Source organism: Pseudophryne corroboree, chromosome 1 (assembly GCF_028390025.1).
Source record: "Pseudophryne corroboree isolate aPseCor3 chromosome 1, aPseCor3.hap2, whole genome shotgun sequence".
Lineage (NCBI taxonomy): Eukaryota > Metazoa > Chordata > Amphibia > Anura > Myobatrachidae > Pseudophryne > Pseudophryne corroboree.
Genome location: NC_086444.1, coordinates 713,980,265 through 714,004,966, shown reverse-complemented (window position 1 = coordinate 714,004,966; position 24,702 = coordinate 713,980,265). Strand labels below are relative to the sequence as shown.

The 24,702-nt window shown below is 49.2% G+C and overlaps 1 protein-coding gene across 2 annotated transcripts in view; it reads right to left on the bottom strand.

Annotated features, from left to right (window-relative positions):
* Positions 1-24,702, bottom strand: part of CHAF1A (chromatin assembly factor 1 subunit A) — a 566,913-nt gene that overhangs the window by 377,806 nt on the left and 164,405 nt on the right. For both annotated transcript variants that reach the window (XM_063915198.1, XM_063915188.1), the window contains one exon: positions 24,087-24,328. In XM_063915198.1, coding sequence (XP_063771268.1) covers positions 24,087-24,328 — 242 coding nt within the window. The remainder of the gene's footprint in view (positions 1-24,086; positions 24,329-24,702) is intronic.

Genomic DNA, 24,702 nt, shown 5'->3' with positions numbered 1-24,702 from the left:
CTGAAGATGCGATCCGGACCATTTGTCCAGCAGATCCCACTGAAAAGTTCTTACGTGAAATCTGCCGAATGGAATTGCTTCGTAGGAAGCCACCATTTTTACCAGGACCCTTGTGCAATGATGCACTGTTTTTAGGAGGTTCCTGACTTGCTCGGATAACTCCCTGGCTTTCTCTTCCGGGAGAAACACCTTTTTCTGGACTGTGTCCAGAATCATCCCTAGGCACAGCAGACGTGTCGTCGGGATCAGCTGCGATTTTGGAATATTTAGAATCCACCCGTGCTGATTGTAGCAGTATCCGAGATAGTGCTACTCCGACCTCCAACTGTTCCCTGGACTATGCCCCTATCAGGAGATCGTCCAAGTAAGGGATAATTTAGACGCCTTTTCTTCGAAGAAGAATCATCAATTCGGCCATTACCTTGGTAAAGACCCCGGGGTGCCGTGGACAATCCAAACGGCAGCGTCTGAAACTGATGGTGACAGTTCTGCACCACGAACCTGAGGTACCCTTAGTGAGAAGGGCAAATTTGGGACATAGAGGTAAGCATCCCTGATGTCCCGGGACACTATATAGTCCCCTTCTTCCTGGTTCGTTATCACTGCTCTGAGTGACTTCATCTTAATTTGAACCTTTGTAAGTGTTCAAAAAAAATTTTTTAGAATAAGTCTCACCTAGCCTTCTGGCTTCAGTACCACAATATAGTGTGGAATAATACCCCTTTTCTGTAGTAGGAGGGGTAATTTAATTGTCACCTGCTGGGAATACAGCTTGTGAATTTTTTCCCATACTACCTCCTTGTCGGAGGGAGACTTGGTAAAGCAGACTTCAGGAGCCTGCGAAGGGGAAACGTCTCGACATTCCCATCTGTACCCCCGGGATACTACTTGTAGGATCCAGGGGTCCTGTACGGTCTCAGCGCCATGCTGAGAACTTGTCAGACGCGGTGAAACGCTTCTGTTCCTGGGAATAGGCTGCCTGCTGCAGTCTTCTTCCCTTTCCTCTATCCCTGGGCAGATATGATCTTATAGGGACGAGAGGACTGAGGCTGAAAAGACGGTGTCTTTTTCTGCAGAGATGTGACTTAGGGTAAAAAACGGTGGATTTTCCAGCAGTTGCCGTGACCACCAGGTCCGAAGGACCGACCCCAAACAAGTCCTCTTCCTTTATACGGCCATACTGTGCCGTTTGGAATCTGCATCACCTGACCACTGTCGTGTCCATAACATCTTCTGGCAGTTATGGACATCGCGTTTATTCATGATGCCAGAGTGCAAATATCCCTCTGTGCATCTCGCATATATAGAAATGCTCTATAGTCAATAAAATACTGTCCCTGTCAAGGGTATCAATATTTTTAGTCAGGGAATCCGACCAAGCCACCCTAGCTCTGCACATCCAGGCTGAGGCGATCGCTGGCCGCAGTATAACACCAGTATGCGTGTATATACTTTTTATTATATTTTCCAGCCTTGTCAGCTGGTCCTTGAGGACGGCCCTATCTATAGACGGTACCGCCACTAGTTTTGATAAGCGTGTGAGCGCCTTATCCACCTTAAGGGGTGTTTCCCAACGCGCCCTAACTTCTGGCGGGAAAGGGTATACCGCCCATAATTTTCTATCGGGGGGAACCCACGCATCATCACACACTTTATTTAATTTTTCTGATTCAGGAAAAACTATGGTAGTTTTTTCACATCCCACATAATACCCTCTTTTGTGGTACTTGTAGTATCAGAAATACGTAACAGCTCCTTCATTGCCTTTAACGTGTGGCCCTAATAAGGAATACGTTTGTTTATTCACCGTCGACACTGGATTCAGTGTCCCTGTCTGTGTCTGTGTCGACCGACTAAAGTAAACGGGCGTTTTAAAACCCTTGACGGTGTTTTTGAGACGTCTGGACCGTAATAATTGTTTGTCGGCCGTCTCATGTCGTCAACCGACCTTGCAGCGTGTTGACATTATCACGTAATTTCCTAAATAAGCCATCCATTCCGGTGTCGACTCCCTAGAGAGTGACATCACCATTACAGGCAATTGCTCCGCCTCCTCACCAACATCGTCCTCCTACCTGTCGACACACACGTACCGACACACAGCACACACACAGGGAATGCTCTGATAGAGGACAGGACCCACTAGCCCTTTGGAGAGACAGAGGGAGAGTTTTCCAGCACACACCAAAAACGCTATAATTATATAGGGACAACCTTATATAAGTGTTTTCCCTTATAGCATCTTAATATATATATAAGCATATCGCCAAATTAGTGCCCCCCCTCTCTGTTTTAACCCTGTTTCTGTAGTGCAGTGCAGGGGAGAGCCTGGGAGCCTTCCCTCCAGCCTTTCTGTGAGGGAAAATGGCGCTGTGTGCTGAGGAGATAGGCCCCGCCCCTTTTTCGGCGGCCTCGTCTCCCGCTCTTAACGGATTCTGGCAGGGGTTAAATATCTCCATATAGCCTCCGGAGGCTATATGTGAGGTATTTTTAGCCAAAATAGGTATTCATTTGCCTCCCAGGGCGCCCCCCTCCCAGCGCCCTGCACCCTCAGTGACTGCCGTGTGAAGTGTGCGGAGAGGAAAATGGCGCACAGCTGCAGTGCTGTGCGCTACCTTTAGAAGACTGAGGAGTCTTCTGCCGCCGATTCTGGACCTCTTCTTACTTCAGCATCTGCAAGGGGGCCGGCGGCAAGGCTCCGGTGACCATCCAGGCTGTACCTGTGATCGTCCCTCTGGAGCTGATGTCCAGTAGCCAAGAAGCCAATCCATCCTGCACGCAGGTGAGTTCACTTCTTCTCCCCTAAGTCCCTCGTTGCAGTGATCCTGTTGCCAGCAGGACTCACTGTAAAATAAAAAACCTAAGCTAAACTTTCCTAAGCAGCTCTTTAGGAGAGCCACCTAGATTGCACCCTTCTCGGCCGGGCACAAAAATCTAACTGGCTTGGAGGAGGGTCATAGGGGGAGGAGCCAGTGCACACCACCTGATCCTAAAGCTTTACTTTTTTGTGCCCTGTCTCCTGCGGAGCCGCTATTCCCCATGGTCCTTTCAGGAACCCCAGCATCCACTAGGACGATAGAGAAATATAGGATTTTAATACCTACCGGTAAATCCTTTTCTCTTAGTCCGTAGAGGAAGCTGGGGTCACTTCAAGAACCATGGGGTATAGACGGGATCCGCAGGAGACATGGGCACTTTAAGACTTTCAAATGGTGTGACCTGGCTCCTCTATCTATGCACCTCCTCCAGACTCCAGTTTAAGGAACTGTGCCCAGGGAGAGGGACATTTCGAGGAAAGAATTTATTGTTAAACCACGGTGAGCCTCTTACCAGCTCACACCTCAAGCATGCCGCAGAACGTGGCATTCAACAGAACACAAGCCAACGGCATGAAGAATTTGCAGCAATATGCTGACAAAAAACGTAACACAACGTGTGTGTAACCACAACCAATAACTGCAGATACTGTACGCACTGGGACGGGCGCCCAGCATCGTCTACGGACTAAGAGAAAAGGATTTACCGGTAGGTATTAAAATCCTATTTTCTCATACGATCTAGAGAATGCTGGGGTCACTTCAAGAACCATGGGGTTATATCAAAGCTCTAGAATGGGTGGGAGAGTGCGGACGACTCTGCAGTACCGAATGACCAAACGTGAGGTCAACCTCGGCCAAGTTATTAAAGCTGTAAAACATAGACCAATTTTTTTGCTAAATAGCTGCTCGGCAAAGTTGCAATGCCGAGATTCCCCGGTCAACCGCCCCGGACGAGCCCACCTTTCTAGTAGAATGGGCCTTCACCTATTTCGGTAACAGTAATCCTGCCGTGAGATGAGCCTGCTGAATCGTACCACAGATTCAGCGCGCAACGGTCTGCTTCGAAGCAGGACACCCAATCTTGCTGGGAGCAAACAGGACAAACAGAGGCTGTGTTCCTAAACGGAGCCGTCCTGGCGACATAAATTTTAAAAAACTCTGACCACATGCAGAGAGTTCGATTCAGCGAAGGCGTCAGTAGCCACAGGCACCACCATAGGTTGGTATATGTGGAAAGAAGAAACCATTGACGAGTTTCCAACTCTGCTCTATCTTCATGGAAGATCAAATAAGGTCTCTTGTGAGGCCAGACCGCTAATTCAGACACTCGCCTTGTGTATGCCAAGGCCAACCTGACGACCACTTTACCAGTGAGGAGTTTCACTCCGCCTTACGTAAAGGTTCAAACCAAAGTGATTGAAGGAACTGCAACACCCCATTAAGATCCCCTGGTGCCCCTGGGGCACAAATGGAGGTGGATGTGCTACACTCCCTTCACAACAACAGTATGAACTTCTGAAAGGGAGTCCAATTGATTCTGAAAGAAAAACAAGACCGATTTTGATTGCTGAAAACTCTACCGTAGGCGTCTTCTTGGATTCACACCAAGAAATTTATTTTCTGGGAACTACTTCCGTGGGAATGCCCTTACGAACTAAGATCTGGCGCTTAACCGCCATGTCGTCAAACGTAGCCGCGGTAAGTCCTAATACATGCATGGCCCCTGCCGCCACAGGTCCTCGCACAAAGGAAAAGGCCAGGGATCTCCTATGAGTAATTCCTGAGATCTGGATACCAAGCTTTCCTTGGCCAGTCTGGGACCATGAGGCTCAGCCAAATTTCCTTTTTATGAACCCAGAACTTTTGGAACGAGAGAAAACGTAAGATAGATATTTAGATATATACATACACATACATACATACATACATATACACACGGGTGTAGTAGGATATGTCGGCGGTCGGGCTCCCGGCAACCAGCATACCGGCACCGGGAGCCTGACCGCCTGCTTACCGACAGTGTGGCGAGCGCAAATAAGCCCCTTGCGGGCACGGTAGCGCGCGCCGCGCTATTTTATTCTCCCTCCGGTATACTGTGCGCCGGGATCCCGACAGCCGGCATACTGAAAACCACCCCATACATACATACGACTGAAAACACCCACGGTGTCACCAGTGCCTTCACTGTTCCTGTTTGAGGGTCCCTTGACCTGGAACTCTGAAGCTTCTTGTTGAGACATGATACCATCATTCCTACTTGAGGAAATCCCAACGACATGTCTTCGAAGACTACCTGGAAGAGGTCTCCCCTCTCCTGGATGGAGATAATCTGCTGAGGAAGTCTGCTTCCCAGTCTACTCATGGAACGAACATTACTGACAAAACGCTTGTATGTTTTTCCGCCCGCAGAAAATCCTTGTGGCCTCTGCCATTGCTGTTCTGTTTTTCGTTGTAGAAAATCGTTGTAAACGGCCCTTAACTCTAGACCGTTACTGTGGTGATCAGTTTCCTAACTTGACCATCTTCCTTGGAAGTTTTCCTCTTGAGTGACTGCCCCCCAGCCTCGGAGGCTTGCATCCGTGGTCACTAGGATCTAGTCCTGGATCCCGACCCTGCGCCCTTCTAGGAGGTGAGAACTGCACAGCCACCACAGGAGTGAGATTCTGGTCTTGTAGGTGGGAACCGGACCCCTTGTCCAACAGGTCCCTCTGGAACACCCTGGCATGGAACCTGCCAAATTGAGTGGCCTCGTAGGCCGCAACCATCTTTTCCAGCAACCGAATGTTTTGATGAAATGACACTTGCTGGTCTCGGAATCTGTTTGACCAAACTGGATCTCCAGAACCTTTTCCACTGGAAGAACAAAATTCCTTGTAGTTCTGTATTATTCCCAAAAACAGACAACCACGTCGTTGGGACCAACAGTGATTCTGGCAAGTTCAGAAGCTAACCCTGTTGTTGAAGAACTGTCAGGGAGAGTGCAACATTTTGTACCAACTGGTTCCTTGAGCTCGCCGTTATCAGGGGACCATCCCAGTACGGGATAACTGATTCCTTACTAGCGACGGAGAAGCATCATTACCACCATCACCCTGGTGAAAATCCTTGGCGCCGTGGACAGCAACGTCTGAAATCGGTAATAACACCCCTGAATTGCAAACCTCGGGCAAGCCTAATGCGGAGGTTCTTTATGTCTACTGAGACCTTAAGTAGAAAATGAGGGATTTCAGATTTAGGATTGGTCTGACCGAGCAGTCTGGTTTCGGGACCACGAAGAGGCTTGAATAAAAACCTTCTCCCTGTTGTGACAGGGGAAAACCAGGTCAATGACCTGATCCTAATACAACCTTAGTATTGTGTCGCATACTACATCCCCATCCGGAGGAGAATCTCTCATTTGAAAAATTGGTGAGGGAAAACGTCTGGAAACTCCAGTATGTACCCTTGGGACACTATTCGTAAAACCCACGGGTCCAGGTCCGTTCCAGGACTGACTGAAGAGTTTGTAGACGTGGCCACACCAGTGTGGACTCCCGCAAGAGAGTCCCAGCGTCATGCGGTGGATGTGGCAGAACAGAGGATGATGTCTTCTCCTGTGATCTTGGAGATTGCGGACCTCTTCCCTTTTCTCCCTCCTCTATCTGCAAAGAAAAGCGAATCTGTATCTATTGGGCCGAGATGACTGCATCCGACAATGATGCGTCATCATCCGTTGTGAGGGAACATAGGGCAAGAAGGTAGACTTACCAGCGTCAGCTATCGAGATCAAATTAACTAGGCCGTCACCAAACCAGGCTTCACCTTCATAGGGCAGAGACTATTTCTTCTCGGAGTCAGCATTAGCATTACATTGGTGAATCCACAAAGCCCTCCTAACCGAGACCGCCATGGAATTGGCCTGCGAACCCAACAGTCCTATATCCCTTGCAGTTGCACAAAAGTATGCTGCAGTGTTCTTGATATGACCCAACTTAAGGAGGGTATCTATATTGGATGACAAGGCATCCGACCAATTTTTGAATACTACTACTCCCTCATGCGTATGTAATGGCAAGTCTATCCAACGTACGCGTGGACACATAACCAGAAAACAACGTATCTTCCTGCATACGATCCGCTGGATTTGTGACAGGGCCCCGTGCAGAACAGGGGGTGACACCCACTTTATTCTGTCCGCGGCGGGAAAAGAATAAACAATCGGAATCCACTTGAGGATTTGGAAACCATCTTCTCAAGGCTGACCTAGACTTTCTCACACAGAGCGCTCAGCACATGAGAAGGAGGAAAGATACCTCAGCTTTCATCATAAATGTAAATATCTATCTATATATATCTATATATATCTATATATATATATATCCATATATAGACCCTTTTGTCATTAACAGCAGGGTCCTCAGTGAGGTTAATGTGTCCTTAATGTGCACTAATCATGTACTGAATGCTTTTTTTTATTTGTGTGTGTGTGGATCTAACCAGGAAACATTATGGTCGACATAGGAAACAGCATCCATGTCGATATCAGGGAGTAATAACTGGGCAAAAATAAGATTTTACTTACCGGTAAATCTATTTCTCGTAGTCCGTAGAGGATGCTGGAACTCCGTAAAGACCATGGGGAATAGACGTGCTCCGCAGGAGATAGGGCACTTTAAGAAAGCTTTGGACTCTGGGTGTGCACTGGCTCCTCCCTCTATGCCCCTCCTCCAGACCTCAGTTAGGGAAACTGTGCCCAGAGGAGATGGACAGTACGAGGAAGGATTTTTGTAAATCTAAGGGCGAGATCCATACCAGCCACACCGTATAACTTGTGATACACTACCCAGTCAACAGTATGAACAAGTAACATAGCCTCTGTTCAACCGATAAACTATAACATAACCCTTATGTAAGCAATAACTATATACAAGTCTTGCAGAAGAAGTCCGCACTTGGGACGGGCGCCCAGCATCCTCTACGGACTACGAGAAATAGATTTACCGCTAAGTAAAATCTTATTTACTCTAACGTCCTTGAGGATGCTGGGACTCCGTAAGGACCATGGGGATTATACCAAAGCTCCCAAACGGGCGGGAGAGTGCGGATGACTCTGCAGCACCGATTGAGCAAACAGGAGGTCCTCCTCAGCCAGGGTATCAAACTTATAGAACTTTGCAAAGGTGTTAGACCCCGACCAAGTAGCTGCTCGGCACAACTGTAATGCCGAGACCCCTCGGGCAGCCGCCCAAGAAGAGCCCACTTTCCTAGTGGAATGGGCCTTAACCGATTTAGGCAATGGCAAACCTGCCGTAGAATGCACCTGCTGAATCGTATTACAGATCCAGCGAGCAATAGTCTGCTTTGAAGCAGGAGCGCCAAAATTGTTGGCCGCATACAGAACAAACAGAGCTTCAGTCTTCCTGATTCTAGCCGTTCTGGTCACATAAATCTTTAAAGCCCTGACCACATCCAGGGACTCGGAATCCTCCAAGTCCCATGAAGCCACAGGCATGACAATAGGTTGGTTCACATGAAAAGATGAGACCACTTTTGGCAGAAAGTGAGGACGAGTCCTCAACTCTGCCCTATCCACGTGAAAAACCAGCTATGGGCTTTTATGTGATAAAGCCGCCAATTCTGAAACATGTCTTGCCGAAGCAAATGCCAACAACATGACCACTTTCCACGTGAGGTATTTCAGCTCCACAGTTTTGAGTGGTTCAAACCAAGGTGACTTGAGGAAACGTAACACCACGTTAAGATCCCAATGCGCCACCGGAGGCACAAAAGGGAGGCTCAATATGCAGCACACCCTTCACAAAAGTCTGTATTTCAGGAAGAGAGGCTAATTCTCTTTGAAAGAAAATGGATAAGGCCGAAATTTGGACCTTTATGGACCCTAATTTTAGGCCCAAAGTCACTCCTGTTTGAAGGAAGTGAAGTAGACAGCCCAAATGGAACTCCTCCGTAGGAGCAGCTCTGGCCCCACACCAAGAAACGTATTTTCGCCATATACGGTTATAATGTTTTAACGTCACGTCTTTCCTAGCCTTGATTAGGGTAGGAATGACCTCCTCCGGAATCCCTTTTTCCGCTAGGATCCGGCGTTCAACCGCCATGCCGTCAAACGCAGCCGCGGTAAGTCTTGGAACAGACAGGGCCCCTGCCGCAGCAGGTCCTGCCTTAGAGGAAGAGGCCACGGATCTTCTGTGAGCAACTCTTGCAGCTCCGGATACCAAGTACTCCGTGGCCAATATGGAACAATGAGGATTGTTCTGACCCTGCTTATTCTTATTATTTTCAACACTTTGGGTATGAGAGGAAGAGGAGGAAACACATAGACCGATCTGAACACCCAAGGTGGCACCAGAGCGTCTACCGCTGCCGCCTGAGGGTCCCTTGACCTGGCGCAATACCGCTTTAGCTTTTTGTTGAGACGGGATGCCATCATGTCTATTTGTGCCTCTGTGATCTGTGCGAAGACTTCTTGATGAAGTCCCCACTCTCCCGGATGCAGGTCGTGCCTGCTGAGGAAGTCCGCCTCCCAGTTGTCCACCCCCGGGATGAACACTGCTGATAGCGCGCTTACATGGCTTTCCGCCCAGCGTAGAATCCTGGTCGCTTCTGCCATGGTAACTCTGCTCCTTGTTCCACCTTGGCGGTTTAAATGAGCCACTGCCGTGACATTGTCTGACTGAATCAGAACCGTTTTTGTTTTGTTTTTCGAAGCAATTCCTCCGCTTGACGCAGGGCGTTGTATATGGCCCTCAACTCCAGGACGTTGATGTGGAGACAAGTCTCTAGATTTGACCAGAGACTCTGGAAATTTCTTCCCAGTGTGACTGCTCCCCAGCCTCGGAGGCTTGCGTCCGTGGTCACCAGGACCCAGTCCTGAATGCCGAACCTGCGACCCTCTAGTAGGTGAGCACTGTGCAGCCACCACAGGAGAGAGACCCTGGTCCTGGGAGACAGGGTGATCCTTCGATGCATTTGTAAATGGGACCCGGACCACTTGTCCAAGAGGTCCCATTGAAAAGTCCTCGCATGGAACCTGCCGAAAGGGATGGCCTCGTAAGAAGCCACCATCTTCCCCAGGACCCGCGTGTAATGATGCACTGAAACCTGTTTTGGTTTTAATAGGTTCCTGACCAGGGCTATGAGCTCCTGAACCTTTTCGATCGGAAGAAAAACCTTTTTCTGGTCTGTGTCTAGAATCAGGCCCAAAAAAGTTAGACGCGTTGTAGGGACTAGCTGGGACTTCGGTATATTGAGAATCCAGCCGTGTAACTGCAACGTCTTCATGGACAGAGACACGCTGTCCAGCAACTTCTCCCGGGATCTCGCCTTTATGAGGAGATCGTCCAAGTATGGGATAATTGTGACCCCCTGCCTGCGCAGGAGCACCATCACTTCCGCCATTACCTTGGTGAAAATTCTCAGGGCCGTGGAAAGCCCAAACGGCAACATCTGAAATTGGTAGTGACAGTCCTGCACTGCAAATCTCAGGAACGCCTGAGTGGGGAATACCGGAACATGAAGGTAAGCATCCTTTATGTCCAGGAACACCATCCAATCCCTCCCCTCCAGGCTGGCGATGACTGCCCTGAGTGATTCCATTTTGAACTTGAACCTCTTCAAGTACAGGTTCAGGGATTTTAGGTTTAAAATGGGTCTGACCGAACCGTCCGGTTTCGGGACCACAAACAGTGTTGAGTAATATCCCTCTCCTTGCTGGAGATGAAGAACTGTGACAATCACCTGTTGAATATACAAGTTTTGGATTGCTGCCAACACTAGCTCCCTCTCTGACGGGGAAGCCAGCAGAGCCGATTTAAAAAACCGGCGAGGAGGCAAGTCTTTGAATTCCAGCCTGTATCCTTGAGAAACAATCTCTAATGCCCAGGGATCCACCTGCGAGTGAACCCAGACGTGGCTGAAAAACCGAAGACGAGCCCCCACTAGATCTGCCTCCCCCTGGGAAGCCCCAGCGTCATGCGGTGGACTTTGCAGACGCAGGGGAGGACTTCTGCTCTTAAGAACTAGCTGTGTGCAGCTTCTTTCCCCTGCCTTTCCCTCTGGCAACAAAGGACGATCCCCGTACCTTTTTGTTTTTATTGGAACGAAAGGACTGCATTTGATAATGAGGTGCCTTTTTTGTATGCTGCGGGGGGGACATAAGGTAAGAAATTCGACTTACCAGCCGTAGCAGTAGAGACAAGGTCCGAGAGGCCGTCTCCAAACTCCTCCTCCCCTTTGTAAGGCAAGGACTCCATATGCCGCTTTGAATCGGCATCTCCCGTCCACTGCCGGGTCCACAAGAGCCGTCTAGCAGAAATAGACATAGCATTTATTCTGGAGCTTAACAAACAAATGTCTCTCTGAGCATCTCTCATATACAAGGCAGCATCTCTGATATGCTCTATGGTCATTTGAATGGAATCCCTATCTAAGGTGTCAATCTCCGTAGATAAGGAATCTGCCCATGCCATAACCGCACTACAAACCCAGGCCGACGCCATAGCCGGTCTAACAGTACCTGAATGAGTGTAAATGTGCTTCATGGTAGTTTCCTGCCTGCGATCAGCAGGATCCTTGAGGGAAGCCGAATCCTGAGAAGGAAGTGCCACCTTTTTGGACAAGCGTGTCAGCGCATTGTCTACTTTAGGCGAAGATTCCCATTGTATCCTATCCGTTTGTGGAAAAGGATACGCCATCAGAATCCTTTTGGGAACTTGTGGTCTCCTATCCGGAGATTCCCAAGCCTTTTCGCACAATTCACTCAGTTCAAATGAGGACGGAAAGGTGAATTCAGGCTTTTTCCCTTTATACATGTGTACCCTCGTGTCAGGGACAGGGGGTTCCTCAGTAATATGCAAAACCTCGTTAATGGCAATAATCATGTACCGAATACCTTTTGCCACCCTCGGCTGTAATTTTGCATCTTCATAGTCGACACGAGTCAGTATCTGTGTCATCGTTCTGGGATATGGTGCGCTTCTGAGACCCTTGAAGGGCCTGGCGCCACAGGGACAGGCATGGACTGGCTACCTGACTGATCCCTAGCTTCAGTCTTGTCTAACCTTTTATGCAATAGATTGACATTTGCATTCAAGACATTCAGCATATCCACCCAATCCGGTGTCTGTGTTGCCGACGGCAACCTGACATTCAAGCACTCCCCCTCCACATTAAGCGAGCCTTCCTCGTCAAACATGTCGACACACGCGTACCGACACTTCACACACACACAGGGAACCTCTTTTCTGAAGACTGTATCCCCTTCAAGGCCCTTTGGAGAGACAGAGAGAGAGTATGCCAGCACACACCCCAGCGCAATGACCCTGGAGACCAACACAAAATGTTTTTTCCCCAGCAGCGCTGTATAATATATTATCCGCCAATTATGTGCCCCCCTCTCTTTTAAACACCCCTTCACCGTGTGTAAGCAGGGGAGAGTCCGGGGAGCTTCCTCTCAGCGGTGCTGTGGAGAGAAAATGGCGCTGGTGAGTGCTGAGGGAGAAGCCCCGCCCCCTCTGCGGCGGGCTCCTGTCCTGCTCAAACTTACTAAAATATGGCGGGGGCTCTTTTATATACATGTACAGTGTCCACCTGTACATGTTTATTGTCTTTTGCCATAATAGAGGTGTTCTATTGCTGCCCCCCCCCCCCCCCTGCGCCCTGCACCCTTACAGTGGCCGGAGTATGTGAGGTGTATGCGAGCAATGACGCACAGCTGCAGTGCTGTGCGTTACCTCAGTGAAGCTGAAGGCTTCTGCCACCTGACGTCTTCTGACTTCGGTTCTTCTGGCTCTGTGAGGAAAACGGCGGCGCGGCTCTGGGGGTGGACGCCCAGTAAGAACCTGTGTTCACCCCCTCTGGAGCTAATGGTGTCCAGTAGCCGAGGAAGCAGAGCCTATCTTAGACAAGAAGGTCTGCCCCTCTCTCCTCAGCCCCTCGATGCAGGGAGCCTGTTGCCATCAGTGCTCCCTGTAAAAAAGTAGAAAAAAAAATCCAAACAAAAATGCTTCTAGGCAGAGAACTCAGGAGAGCTCTCTGCAGTGCACCCATCCTGCTCTGGGCACAGTGTAAAACTGAGGTCTGGAGGAGGGGCATAGAGGGAGGAGCCAGTGCACACCCAGAGTCCAAAGCTTTCTTATAGTGCCCTATCTCCTGCGGAGCCCGTCTATTCCCCATGGTCCTTACGGAGTCCCAGCATCCTCAAGGACGTTAGAGAAATAATACTTTTTGCGACCCCCAGGGGTCTGAGGGAAATAGACATACATATATAGAGCCTTTCTTATATGCATCACATTATGACAATTTTTTTTTTTTTTTTTTTTTTTTTACCCAGTCAGATATTAGTGGTGCCGACAGGGCCACCCACACACGACTGTGTCCCTACTATATTTTCCTCTTGGGAAAAACTTTCAGCCACCGACATGTTGACATACATGTAACAAGCCCCATCAGGAGTCGGTGGTGCCGACAGGGTCACTCCCACAGCCGTTTGTGGGCAAATCACTCAGCCTCAGACATGCCGACACACGTGTACCAAACACCCGCCGACACACCGGGCATATAGGGGACAGACCCACAGTAAAGTCTGTCAGGGAGAGACAGATGTAGTTTGCCAGCTCACAACCCAACACTCAATCCCGGTTCTGAAAACCTTTATATAATGTCTCAGATCTGTAGCGCTTTTATAACTAACTTATATTGGAGTCTGGAGGAGGGGCATAGAGGGAGGAGCCAGGTCACACCATTTGAAAGTCTTAAAGTGCCCATGTCTCCTGCGGATCCCGTCTATACCCCATGGTTCTTGAAGTGACCCCAGCATCCCCTAGGACATATGAGAAAATTGAATGGGACCTGGAATTTGTGGCCGACCCCCCCAGATAGCTGGCTAACAAGTCTAAAGACCCAGAGACTAAGGGGAAAAAAAAAAATAAGAATTTACTCACCGGTAATTCTATTTCTCGTAGTCCGTAGTGGATGCTGGGAACTCCGTAAGGACCATGGGGAATAGACAGGCTCCGCAGGAGACTGGGCACTCTAAGAAAGAATTAGGACTACTGGTGTGCACTGGCTCCTCCCTCTATGCCCCTCCTCCAGACCTCAGTTAGGGAAACTGTGCCCAGAAGAGCTGACACAATAAGGAAAGGATTTGGAATCCCGGGTAAGACTCATACGAGCCACACCAATCACACCGTACAACTCGTGATACTATACCCAGTTAACAGTATGAACAACAACTGAGCCTCACTAACAGATGGCTCATAACAATAACCCTTTAGTTAGGCAATAACTATATACAAGTATTGCAGACAACCCGCACTTGGGATGGACGCCCAGCATCCACTACGGACTACGAGAAATAGAATTACCGGTGAGTAAATTCTTATTTTCACTGACGTCCTAGTGGATGCTGGGAACTCCTTAAGGACCATGGGGATTATACCAAAGCTCCCAAACGGGCGGGAGAGTGCGGATGACTCTGCAGCACCGAATGAGCAAACTCAAGGTCCTCCTCAGCCAGGGTATCAAACTTGAAGAATTTTGCAAACGTGTTTGATCCCGACCAGGTAGCAGCTCGGCAAAGTTGTAAAGCCGAGACCCCTCGGGCAGCCGCCCAAGAAGAGCCCACCTTCCTCGTGGAATGGGCTTTGACTGATTTAGGATGCGGCAGTCCAGCCGCAGAACGTGCAAGTTGAATCGTGGAGCAGATCCAGCGAGCAATAGTCTGCTTAGAAGCAGGAGCACCCAGCTTGTTGGGTGTATGCAGGATAAACAGCGAGTCAGTCTTTCTGACTCTAGCCGTCCTGGAAACATAGATTTTCAGGGCCCGGACTACGTCCAGCAAGTTGGAGGCCTCCAAGTCCCGAGTAGCCGCAGGCACCACAATAGGTTGGTTCAAATGAAACGCTGATACCACCTTAGGGAGGAATTGGGGACGCGTCCTCAATTCTGCTCTGTCCATATGGAAAATCAGATAGGGGCTTTTACAGGACAAAGCCGCCAATTCTGACACCCGCCTAGCCGAAGCCAAGGCCAAAAGCATGACCACTTTCCACGTGAGATATTTTATTTCCACGGTCTGAAGTGGCTCAAACCAATGTGATTTTAGGAAATCCAACACAACGTTGAGATCACAAAAGGGGGCTGAATATGCAGCACACCCTTAACAAACGTCTGAACTTCAGGCAGTAAAGCCAGTTCTTTTTGAAAGAAAATAGACAGGGCCGAAATCTGGACTTAAATGGATCCCAATTTTAGGCCCATAGTCACTCCTGACTGTAGGAAGTGCAGAAATCGACCCAGCTGAAATTCTTCAGTGGGGGCCTTCATAGCCTCACACCAAGCAACATATTTTCGCCATATGCGGTGATAATGCTTTGCTGTCACATCTTTCCTAGCTTTTATCAGCTTAGGAATGACTTCATCCGGAATGCCCTTTTCCATCAGGATCCGGCATTCAACCGCCATGCCGTCAAACGCAGCCGCGGTAAGTCTTGGAACAGACAGGGCCCCTGCTGTAGCAGGTCCAGTCTGAGAGGCAGAGGCCAAGGGTCCTCTGAGATCATTTCTTGTAGTTCCGGGTACCAATTCCTTCTTGGCCAATCCGGAACGATGAGTATAGTTCTTACTCCTCTCTTTCTTATTATCCTCAGCACCTTTGGTATGAGAGGAAGAGGAGGGAACACATAAACCGACTGGTACACCCACGGTGTCACTAGAGCGTCCACAGCTATCGCCTGAGGGTCCCTTGACCTGGCGCAATATCTTTGTAGCTTTTTGTTTAGGTGGGACGCCATCATGTCCACCTGTGGCCTTTCCCAACGGTTTACAATCAGTTGGAAGACTTCTGGATGAAGTCCCCACTCTCCCGGGTGGAGGTCGTGCCTGCTGAGGAAGTCTGCTTCCCAGTTGTCCACTCCCGGAATGAACACTGCTGACAGTGCTATCACGTGATTTTCCGCCCATCGGAGAATCCTTGTGGCTTCTGCCATCGCCATCCTGCTTCTTGTGCCGCCCTGTCGGTTTACATGGGCGACCGCCGTGATGTTGTCTGACTGAATCAGCACCGGCTGGTTTTGAAGCAGGGGTCTTCCCTGACTTAGGGCATTGTAAATGGCCCTTAGTTCCAGAATATTTATGTGTAGGGAAGCCTCCTGACTCGACCATTGTCCTTGGAAGTTTCTTAACTGCGTGACTGCCCCCCAACCTCGGAGGCTTGCATCCGTGGTCACCAGGACCCAGTCCTGTATGCCGAGATCGTCCAAGTATGGGATAAAATAACTCCCTTCTTTCGAAGGAGTATCATCATTTCGGCCATTACCTTGGTGAGCGATTCTATTTTGAACTTGAACCTTCTTATATAAGTGTTCAAGGATTTCAAATTTAGAATGGGTCTCACCGAACCGTCTGGTTTCGGTACCACAAACATTGTGGAATAGTAACCCCGTCCCTGTTGAAGGAGGGGAACTTTTATTATCACCTGCTTGAGGTACAGCTTGTGTATTGCCGCCAGCACCACCTCCCTGTCCGGGGGAGTAGCTGGCAAGGCTGATTTGAGGTAACGGCGAGGTGGAGACGTCTCGAATTCCAGCTTGTATCCATGAGATACCACTTGTAGAACCCAGGGATCCACCTGTGAGCGAACCCACCGGTCGCTGAAGTTCCGTAGACGGGCCCCCACCGCACCTGGCTCCACCAGTGGAGCCCCAGCGTCATGCAGTGGATTTAGTGGAAGCAGGGGAGGATTTTTGTTCTTGGGAACTGGCTGTATGGTGCAGCTTTTTCCCTCTACCCCTGCCTCTGGGTAGAAAGGACGCGCCTTTAACCCGCTTGCCTTTCTGGGACCGAAAGGACTGTACCTGATAATACGGTGCTTTCTTTGGCTGTGAGGGAACCCGAGGTAAAAATGTCGACTTCCCAGCTGTCGCTGTGGAAACGAGGTCCGAGAGACCATCCCCAAACAATTCCTCACCCTTGTAAGGCAAAACCTCCATGTGCCTTTTAGAATCCGCATCACCTGTCCACTGCAGGGTCCATAATACTCTCCTGGCAGAAATGGACATTGCATTTATTCTAGATGCCAGCCGGCAAATATCCCTCTGTGCATCTCTCATGTATAAGACTACGTCTTTAATATGCTCTATGGTTAGCAAAATAGTGTCCCTGTCAAGGGAATCAATGTTATCAGACAGGGAATCAGACCACGCTGCTGCAGCACTGCACATCCATGCTGAAGCAATAGCAGGTCCATACCTGAGTGTGTATATACAGACTTCAGGATAGCCTCCTGCTTTCTATTCGCAGGCTCCTTTAAGGCGGCCGTATCCTGAGACGGTAGTGCCACCTTTTTTGACAAGCGTGTGAGCGCTTTATCCACCCTCGAGGATGTCTCCCAACGTACCCTGTCCTCTGGCGGGAAAGGGTACGCCATTAGTAACTTTTTAGAAATCACTAGTTTTTTATCAGGGGAAGCCCACGCTTCTTCACACACTTCATTTAACTCATCTGAAGGGGGAAAAACCACTGGCTGCTTTTTCTCCCCAAACATAATACCCTTTTCTCCTTCATCCACTAGGGGCCACTGGAGCGTAGTTACAATGGGGAAATAGTAGGCAGTAATTGGGAGCTGGCACTTTAAAATTCTCACACTGTGGCTAGCTCCTCCCCTACTATCTCCCCTCCAAGCCAGTCTTAGTTTAGTGCCCGAGGTAGCTGGTTCACTTGGGTTTAGCTGAAGAATTTTTTCTTTTTTCTTTATTATTTTATTTTTCTTTCACACATTCACAGACTGGCAGCTCTGCCACTGCCAGTCTGCACCGCGGGAGCTGCCGGCGGGGTCCCATCGCAGCTGCGTGCGGCTCGGGATGGGCCCCGGCTGAGGGAGACACTGAGCTCTCCTGAGTTGGCCGGACACCGCTGCGTGCGGCGCGTGTCGGGGCCACTCCATCCAGCAGAAGATTCCGGCAGCATGGCAGCGGTATCAAAAATGGCCGGACACCGCTGCGTGCGGCGCGTGTCGGGGCCGCTGGGTCGAAACGCCTGACGGAAGGAAGCGGTGAGTACAATCTCCCCCCCTCCCCCTCCAGACTGATGTATGTTTTTACATTTTTCAGTTTCAGTGTTTTAATACATGGATGGACAGGCTCCCCTATACTCTCCAGTCAGACAGGCTGGAGTGCATAAAAGGCTTACTAATTTGAAATTGGCGCCATTATGTGGGGGGCGGAGCTTCAGCCCGCTCTGTAAGCGGGCTCAGCGCTCTTCACTCCCCGGCTGCAGCATACAGGCAGCCGGGTGATACATTTACATATATCATATATCTGTGTAATAATTAGCATAGCTCTCATGGCAGAGTGGTAACACCTATGGTTACGATGCCCACGAGCTAGGGTTCGATTCCAGCAAAGGACACACTCTCCCCGGCCGCAGCATACACACTTACAGGCAGCCGGATGATAGTGCGGTTTTAATTTGAAAGTGACCGGAGCAGGGGGGCGGAGCTAACTCCCGCTCCGTTCGGCGGGCTCAGGCTTTCCACTCCCCGGCCGCAGCATACAGGCGGCCGGGGGATGCATGGGCGCTTTCCGCTTACTATACAGCGGATTTGAATTTGGCGCCGAAGCGGAGGGGGCGGAGCTAACTCCCGCTCTGTACGGCGGGCTTTCTCCGCTCCCCAGCAGCTGCAGCATGACGAGACGCCGCTCCACAGTCCCCCGCTCCCCGGGCCACTGAAAGCTCCTTTCCTCTCCTGGCTGTGCAGGGAGGATTCTTTACATGTATGAGGGGGGAAGGGGGGTGAAGCTTATTCCCCCCCCCCGGTGGAGGCTCCCAGCTCTCATGGTCTCTAGGCAACACACCTGTCTCTGGAGTTTGTAGCTTTTCTGTGCAGTGTGCTGCAGAAATATTGTTACATCTTGCTTTGGCTACATTCCTCCTGCAGGGGAGTCCTCTGCCCCATTTCAGACATTTAGATCAGGGAATCTGCTCTATTACAGGAGCTGGGACTCAGCTCATTGATAATTAAAAATCTACTGTGCAGTATTTCTTTACCCTACAAATACACAGTATTTATCTACCCTATTAGGTGCACAGTAATTATCTACCCTATTAGGTGCACAGTATTTATCTGCCCTATTAGGTGCATGGGTTCACTGTGGTGTGTGTATATAGATATATATATAGATATGTTTGTATATATATATATATTTAAGTGTGTGGGTATGTATATAGATATATCCATACAATACCATATATAGGGGATAAAACAAACACTTCCGCAATGTTTTCTAGAAACAGAATACCCCACCTTGCCACATAACATTTTCACCCATCTTTTCTCACAGGCTGGTCACCATTTTGAAAAGCCAGCGGAACCTCCGAGAAACATCGGGTGCACCTTAATTAGCGGTACACTACATACAGGGCGGGGTGTTGCCTTCCCTTTATTATTCCTTGGTGTCACTAGTTACTAATGCTATTTGTAATTGGGGAATGTGTGTAAGGCATCAGACAAATAGCGCTGTGGCTCAGTACGCTAGTAGCGGGTATCTGAACAGGGGTTTGAATCCAAACAAAACTTTAAGGAGAGCTCCTATAGCCTAGGGCTAAGTCTCCTGTCCCACAGCGCAGCGTTACTGGTTCAGGTCTCCGCTGCTCCAGAAAGTTTATTTGAATCGTGTCGGTCACTACACATTATAGTGCAGACCTTACATAGGGCTGTGTTTATTTAACCCACCTTTTCTCCTTTCGTTTGTCTCACCTGGGATAGTCAAAGAATTCCCTCTTAGGTGTGAAGTATGCGGTGGAGCCATCTGCAGAGCCCTCCACGCACCTGCAGGACACTCCTGTTTGAACAGCTCAGATTATACAGGTAATGTCACTGGTAACCAGAGACCTTGTAAGTCATTTCACCACTCCAGGTTTCTAAAGGAACCTTGCTAACCTTCCATGTTACAATACTGATGATGTCTGTTTTCTGTGGAGTCTGAACCTGTGTCTCAGAATATCCAGGTGCATTATACAGCAGTTCGTCTGAGACTGCAGGTAAAGGAGGCGGACACGTCAAGTCCATCAGGGTTCGACGCCGATGACGAAATGACAGCGACTGGTCCAGTTTCGGATGAGCTGGGCAGGCTCCGGTAGACAGCCGGCAGACACCCGAATACACAATTTCAGGTATCAAACAATGTTTGTTTTCCTATCCTTTCCCCGCAGACGGCAGGAAAGGGTATCAGAACCTCTCCAGGGTATACCCCTCGATGTATCGCCGGTCCAACAAGCTGCCGTTTTCCTGAGGCAACCTTGCTCAGGGATCCATCGAAGACATATACGGCAGCAGGGTTCTACCTTGTCCGGAGCAGGTAGGTTGTGGAACAATTGTCCTCTAGGTTACAGGATGTTTCGCATCCGGATCAATTGATACTTTGGTACGGGTCAGAATCACGATTCTGCTTTATGTTCTTTGGAGGTCTCCACGTCTGCAGTCTCGGAACCTGCATTTTCGCTTTGGGCTGTCTTAACCCGACGACCTCTGGGGCTGCGACAGTGACAGGTGAACATGAAATCCTACGGGGCAGATGGTTCAGGGGAAGGAACTTTCTGCAGGATTTCTTGAACCATTGGAGGTAAGTCCACTTTGCTTTCTCCTACTTCTGCCCCAGCTCCAAGACAGACCTTTACCGGTCTTTCCTTTAGATTTTTACCGTGCCTTTTCAAGCTTCCGATTCCACACGGGCGATATCTCTGTCGCCAGGGGATCTCAGAAGAAAAGAAAAAAAAAAGAAAAAAAAAAAAAAAAAGCTGAAGCAGAGGTTCAGCATCCTCGGTCCAGTCTGATTTTACATCATCCTATACACACACTAAAGGTCAGACTTTCCTACCACCTGGAGGGTCCCAGGGTAGGCGCAGGTCGGTGGAAGAAGGCTTGGGCGGTTACAGACTAGATTTGGGAGTACAACCGTCTCGGGAGTCCCTCGGCAGGGGTCGACCTATTTACGATGACAAGAGAGTCATAATGCAGGCGGCGCTCCATATGCTTCTAACCGCAAAGGGTGTTGATCCCTGTTTTTTTACATATCATTTGAATCGGGACAGTTCTCAGGCCTTTGTTTTCTTTTCACGTTCCGAAGCCAGTTGGCTCGGCCAGGCCTATTCTGGCCTAGGAATCCTTTCAGTCTGTGATTGCTAGTTGAACAAGAAAGGGAGTTTTACGCGTCCCTTGTCTTCAGGGATGCCTGTTTACTGATTTCCGTTGGGTTTCCTCATCGGGCTTTACTCAGTCGCATTACAGGATTCTCATTTTCACTGTAAGTCCTTTTCTTTCGGTCTCTCTTCCGCTCCCACAGGGTTCAGGAAGATCACAGAATAACTCTTTTTCAAGGGGTTGACGTTGGTTCCCTAATGGGACAATCTACTGCTACTATCCCACTCTGTACATTACGTGGCTTCTGAAGATCCGATTTATGCTCCTCAAACGTTTTCTCAACAGGGTCCGTCGGAGGATTTTTCCTTCCTCGGTACCAGGTACTCTATTTCTTCAGTCAAGCTGCGACGCAATGAGTGGTCGCCTACATTCCCCTCTGAGCGGGGGACAACAATCTTCTTTCCAGATCAGGCCACCAGGTCAGACTCCTGGGTGAGGGAACATTCCCCGGAGTTTTGTCAGCTGGTCTGCTGTGGGCGGAGATTTCGAATCGACCTCAGGGCGTTATGACTGACTCTTTAACCCTTTACTACTCACCGACGTGAGCTCTGGTGGCAGTAGCCGAGGATGCCCTCAGGGCTCCTGGGAGTTTCTGGTTATTCTATCCTGCCTCCTTTTCTATTTCTACCTCACTTTCGGTAACACAGGAGGAGAATATGCATGCTAGTCCTCTCGGTGGCTCTGGTTGGGCTACCCATGACTTGAAGATACGGCTACAACTGTTGTCGGTAGAGGAGCCTTGGCTCCTACCTCGACTGGACTGTCTACTTCAACAGGGTCCTTTTCTTTGTTCAATCTTACACTGGTTTCATTTAATCGTGTGACTGTTCACGAGCCCTCAGAAGGGAGGAGTTCCCTAGTTCGGTTAGGCCTACTAGGCCCCGATTTCAGAAGTCTGTTACCTCTTCTCGCTTTTGCCACTTTTGGAAAGCTGTATGGGACATAATAAGGATAAAAGGGGGTTTTCCCCTTCTTTCAGTTACCATTCAGCCGTAATCTTTGGTTTCTCTGGGAGGTTTTGCTCCGCTGCGCTTCAAACCACATTGACCTGAATTTTCGGTCCCTGCCTTTTTCGGTTTTCTTCCAAAAGAAATTAGCCTGGCGCCCGTAAGTTCGGGCTCTCTTTCAGGGAGTACTCTATTAGCAACTCCCCCGGCTGAGCTTCGGCCTCAGCGGTCGTTTCTCCCAAAGGGCATGTCCGTTTTTCGTATAAATCTGACACTAGTGTTTTTCAGTCCTCTTTGACTGTTGTCAGGGCTCGCTGACTTTCTCTACAGAGGTCTTAGGCTATTCGACAAAGGGTTTTTTCTTCTTTATTCTGTACGATGCTCCCGTACTAAATAGCCAGGGTCCCAGCATATGCTGGGCTGTTGGATACAGTCTTCTTGGCGGTTGCTCGGGAGCCTCCGTTTTCCATTTCAGCGCACTTTACGTGCGTGGTGGGACCTTCGTGGGCAGCTGCCCGTGGGGTCTCCATGAATACTTTATGTCGCGCGGCTACTTGGTCAGACAGACATTCGTTTTGTCAAATTCTACAAGTTTGACACTTTTGCGGCCTCTGCATCTCACTTTGGCCGAGCGGTTTTACAGGACTCTCAGCGCTCTCCCACCCGTTTTGGGAGCTCTGGGACGTCCCCATTGTAACTACGCTCCAGTGGCCCCTAGTGGATGAAGGAGAAATCAGGATTTTGGTACTTACCGATAAATCCCTTTCTCCGATTCCACAGGGGCCACTGGACGCCCGCCCAGCGCTGTTCCTCCTTGTTTTTTGCTTAACGGTTTGCAGATCACCATATGACTGCTTGTTGAGTTCGGGCTAGCCGGTTGTTTGTTAGGTTCTGTTCCAGGTTGGGTTTGTGTTATCCTGGGTTACAGGGCGTCATTAACCTCCTCTACCTTACGGTTTGTATATTACAGCTCTCCTCGGGCACAGTTTTACGTAGACTGGCTTGGAGGGGAGATAGTAGGGGAGGAGCTAGCCACAGTGTGAGAATTTTAAAGTGCCAGCTCCCAATTACTGCCTACTATTTCCCCATTGTAACTACGCTCCAGTGGCCCCTGTGGAATCGGAGAAAGGGATTTATCGGTAAGTACCAAAATCCTGATTTTAGTGGTACCTGGGTTAATGTCAGAAATGTGCAACACATTTTTCATTGCCGTAATCATGCAACGGATAGCCCTAGTGGAATGTACATTAGTCTCGTCGTCGTCGACACTGGAGTCAAACTCCGTGTCGACATCTGTGTCTGCCATCTGAGGTAGCGGGCGTTTTTGAGACCCTGATGGCCTTTTGAGACGCCTGGGCAGGCACTGGCTGAGAAGCCGGCTGTCCCACAGCTGTTATGTCATCGAACCTTTTATGTAAGGAGTTGACACTGTCGGTTAATACCTTCCCCATATCCATCCACTCTCCCGCAGGGGGTGACATCACATTTATCGGCACCTGCTCCGCCTCCACATATGCCTCCTCATCAAACATGTCGACACAGCCGTACCGACACACCGCACACACACAGGGAATACTCTGACTGAGGACAGGACCCCACCAAGTCCTTTGGGGAGACAGGGAGTGAGTATGCCAGCACACACCACAGCGCTATATAAACAGGGATTTACACTACACAAAGTTATTTTCCCTATAGCAGTTATACACAGTTTTGCGCTAAATTTAGTGCCCCCCCTCCCTTTTTTACCCTATTGAGCCTGGAAACTGCAGGGGAAAGCCTGGGGAGCGTCCTTCCAGCGGAGCTGTGAAGAGGAAATGGCGCCAGTGTGCTGAGGGAGATAGCCCCGCCCCTTTTTCGGCGGGCTTCTCCCGCTCTTTATATTAATATTATGGCAGGGAATTTTTACACATATATAGTTTAGTAGACTATATTATGTGTTTTTTGCCATTTTAAGGTCATCTAATTGCAGCCCAGGTTCTAAAATGAAAAATTATACTTGCTGCTCATGACGACTAAAAAGACTTAGCTCACTAAACACCCTTGGTCTACAGAAAGCAGGATGGAAGCAGCACAAATACATGTTTAAAAAAACGATTCCCTTACACCCCCCTTAAGAAAACTCACTCCATGGCATCAAGCTTCTCTTTCTTTTTTTCCTCTTTCAGTCGCAACTTTTCAGCTTTTTCCCGATCCTCCTTCTCTTTTCTCTCCCTCTTCTCTTTTGCCCTCTGTTCTTTTTCTTCATCCTTCTTTTTCTTTGCTTCTTCTTTTGCTCGTTCCCTGGCAACCTTTACTTCTTCTTTAACCCTGTCTCGTTCTTCTTTCTCAGCCTGCAATTTACGTCTTTTATCTTCCTGTTCTTTTTCCTGTTTGAAAGGAATATACACAGTGGTTTAAACAATGCAATTTGGCAAAAAGCAAAAACTTGTTTCTGAACATGATGTATCAAGAGGCAAAACTTACCATGGTAAATTTTGAAACTAGAAAAGCTATTTACATTAAGTGCAGAATAATAAGAATTTACTTACCGATAATTCTATTTCTCATAGTCCGTAGTGGATGCTGGGGACTCCGTCAGGACCATGGGGATTAGCGGCTCCGCAGGAGACAGGGCACAAAAAAGTAAGCTTTTAGGATCACATGGTGTGTACTGGCTCCTCCCCCCATGACCCTCCTCCAAGCCTCAGTTAGGTACTGTGCCCGGACGAGCGTACACAATAAGGAAGGATCTTGAATCCCG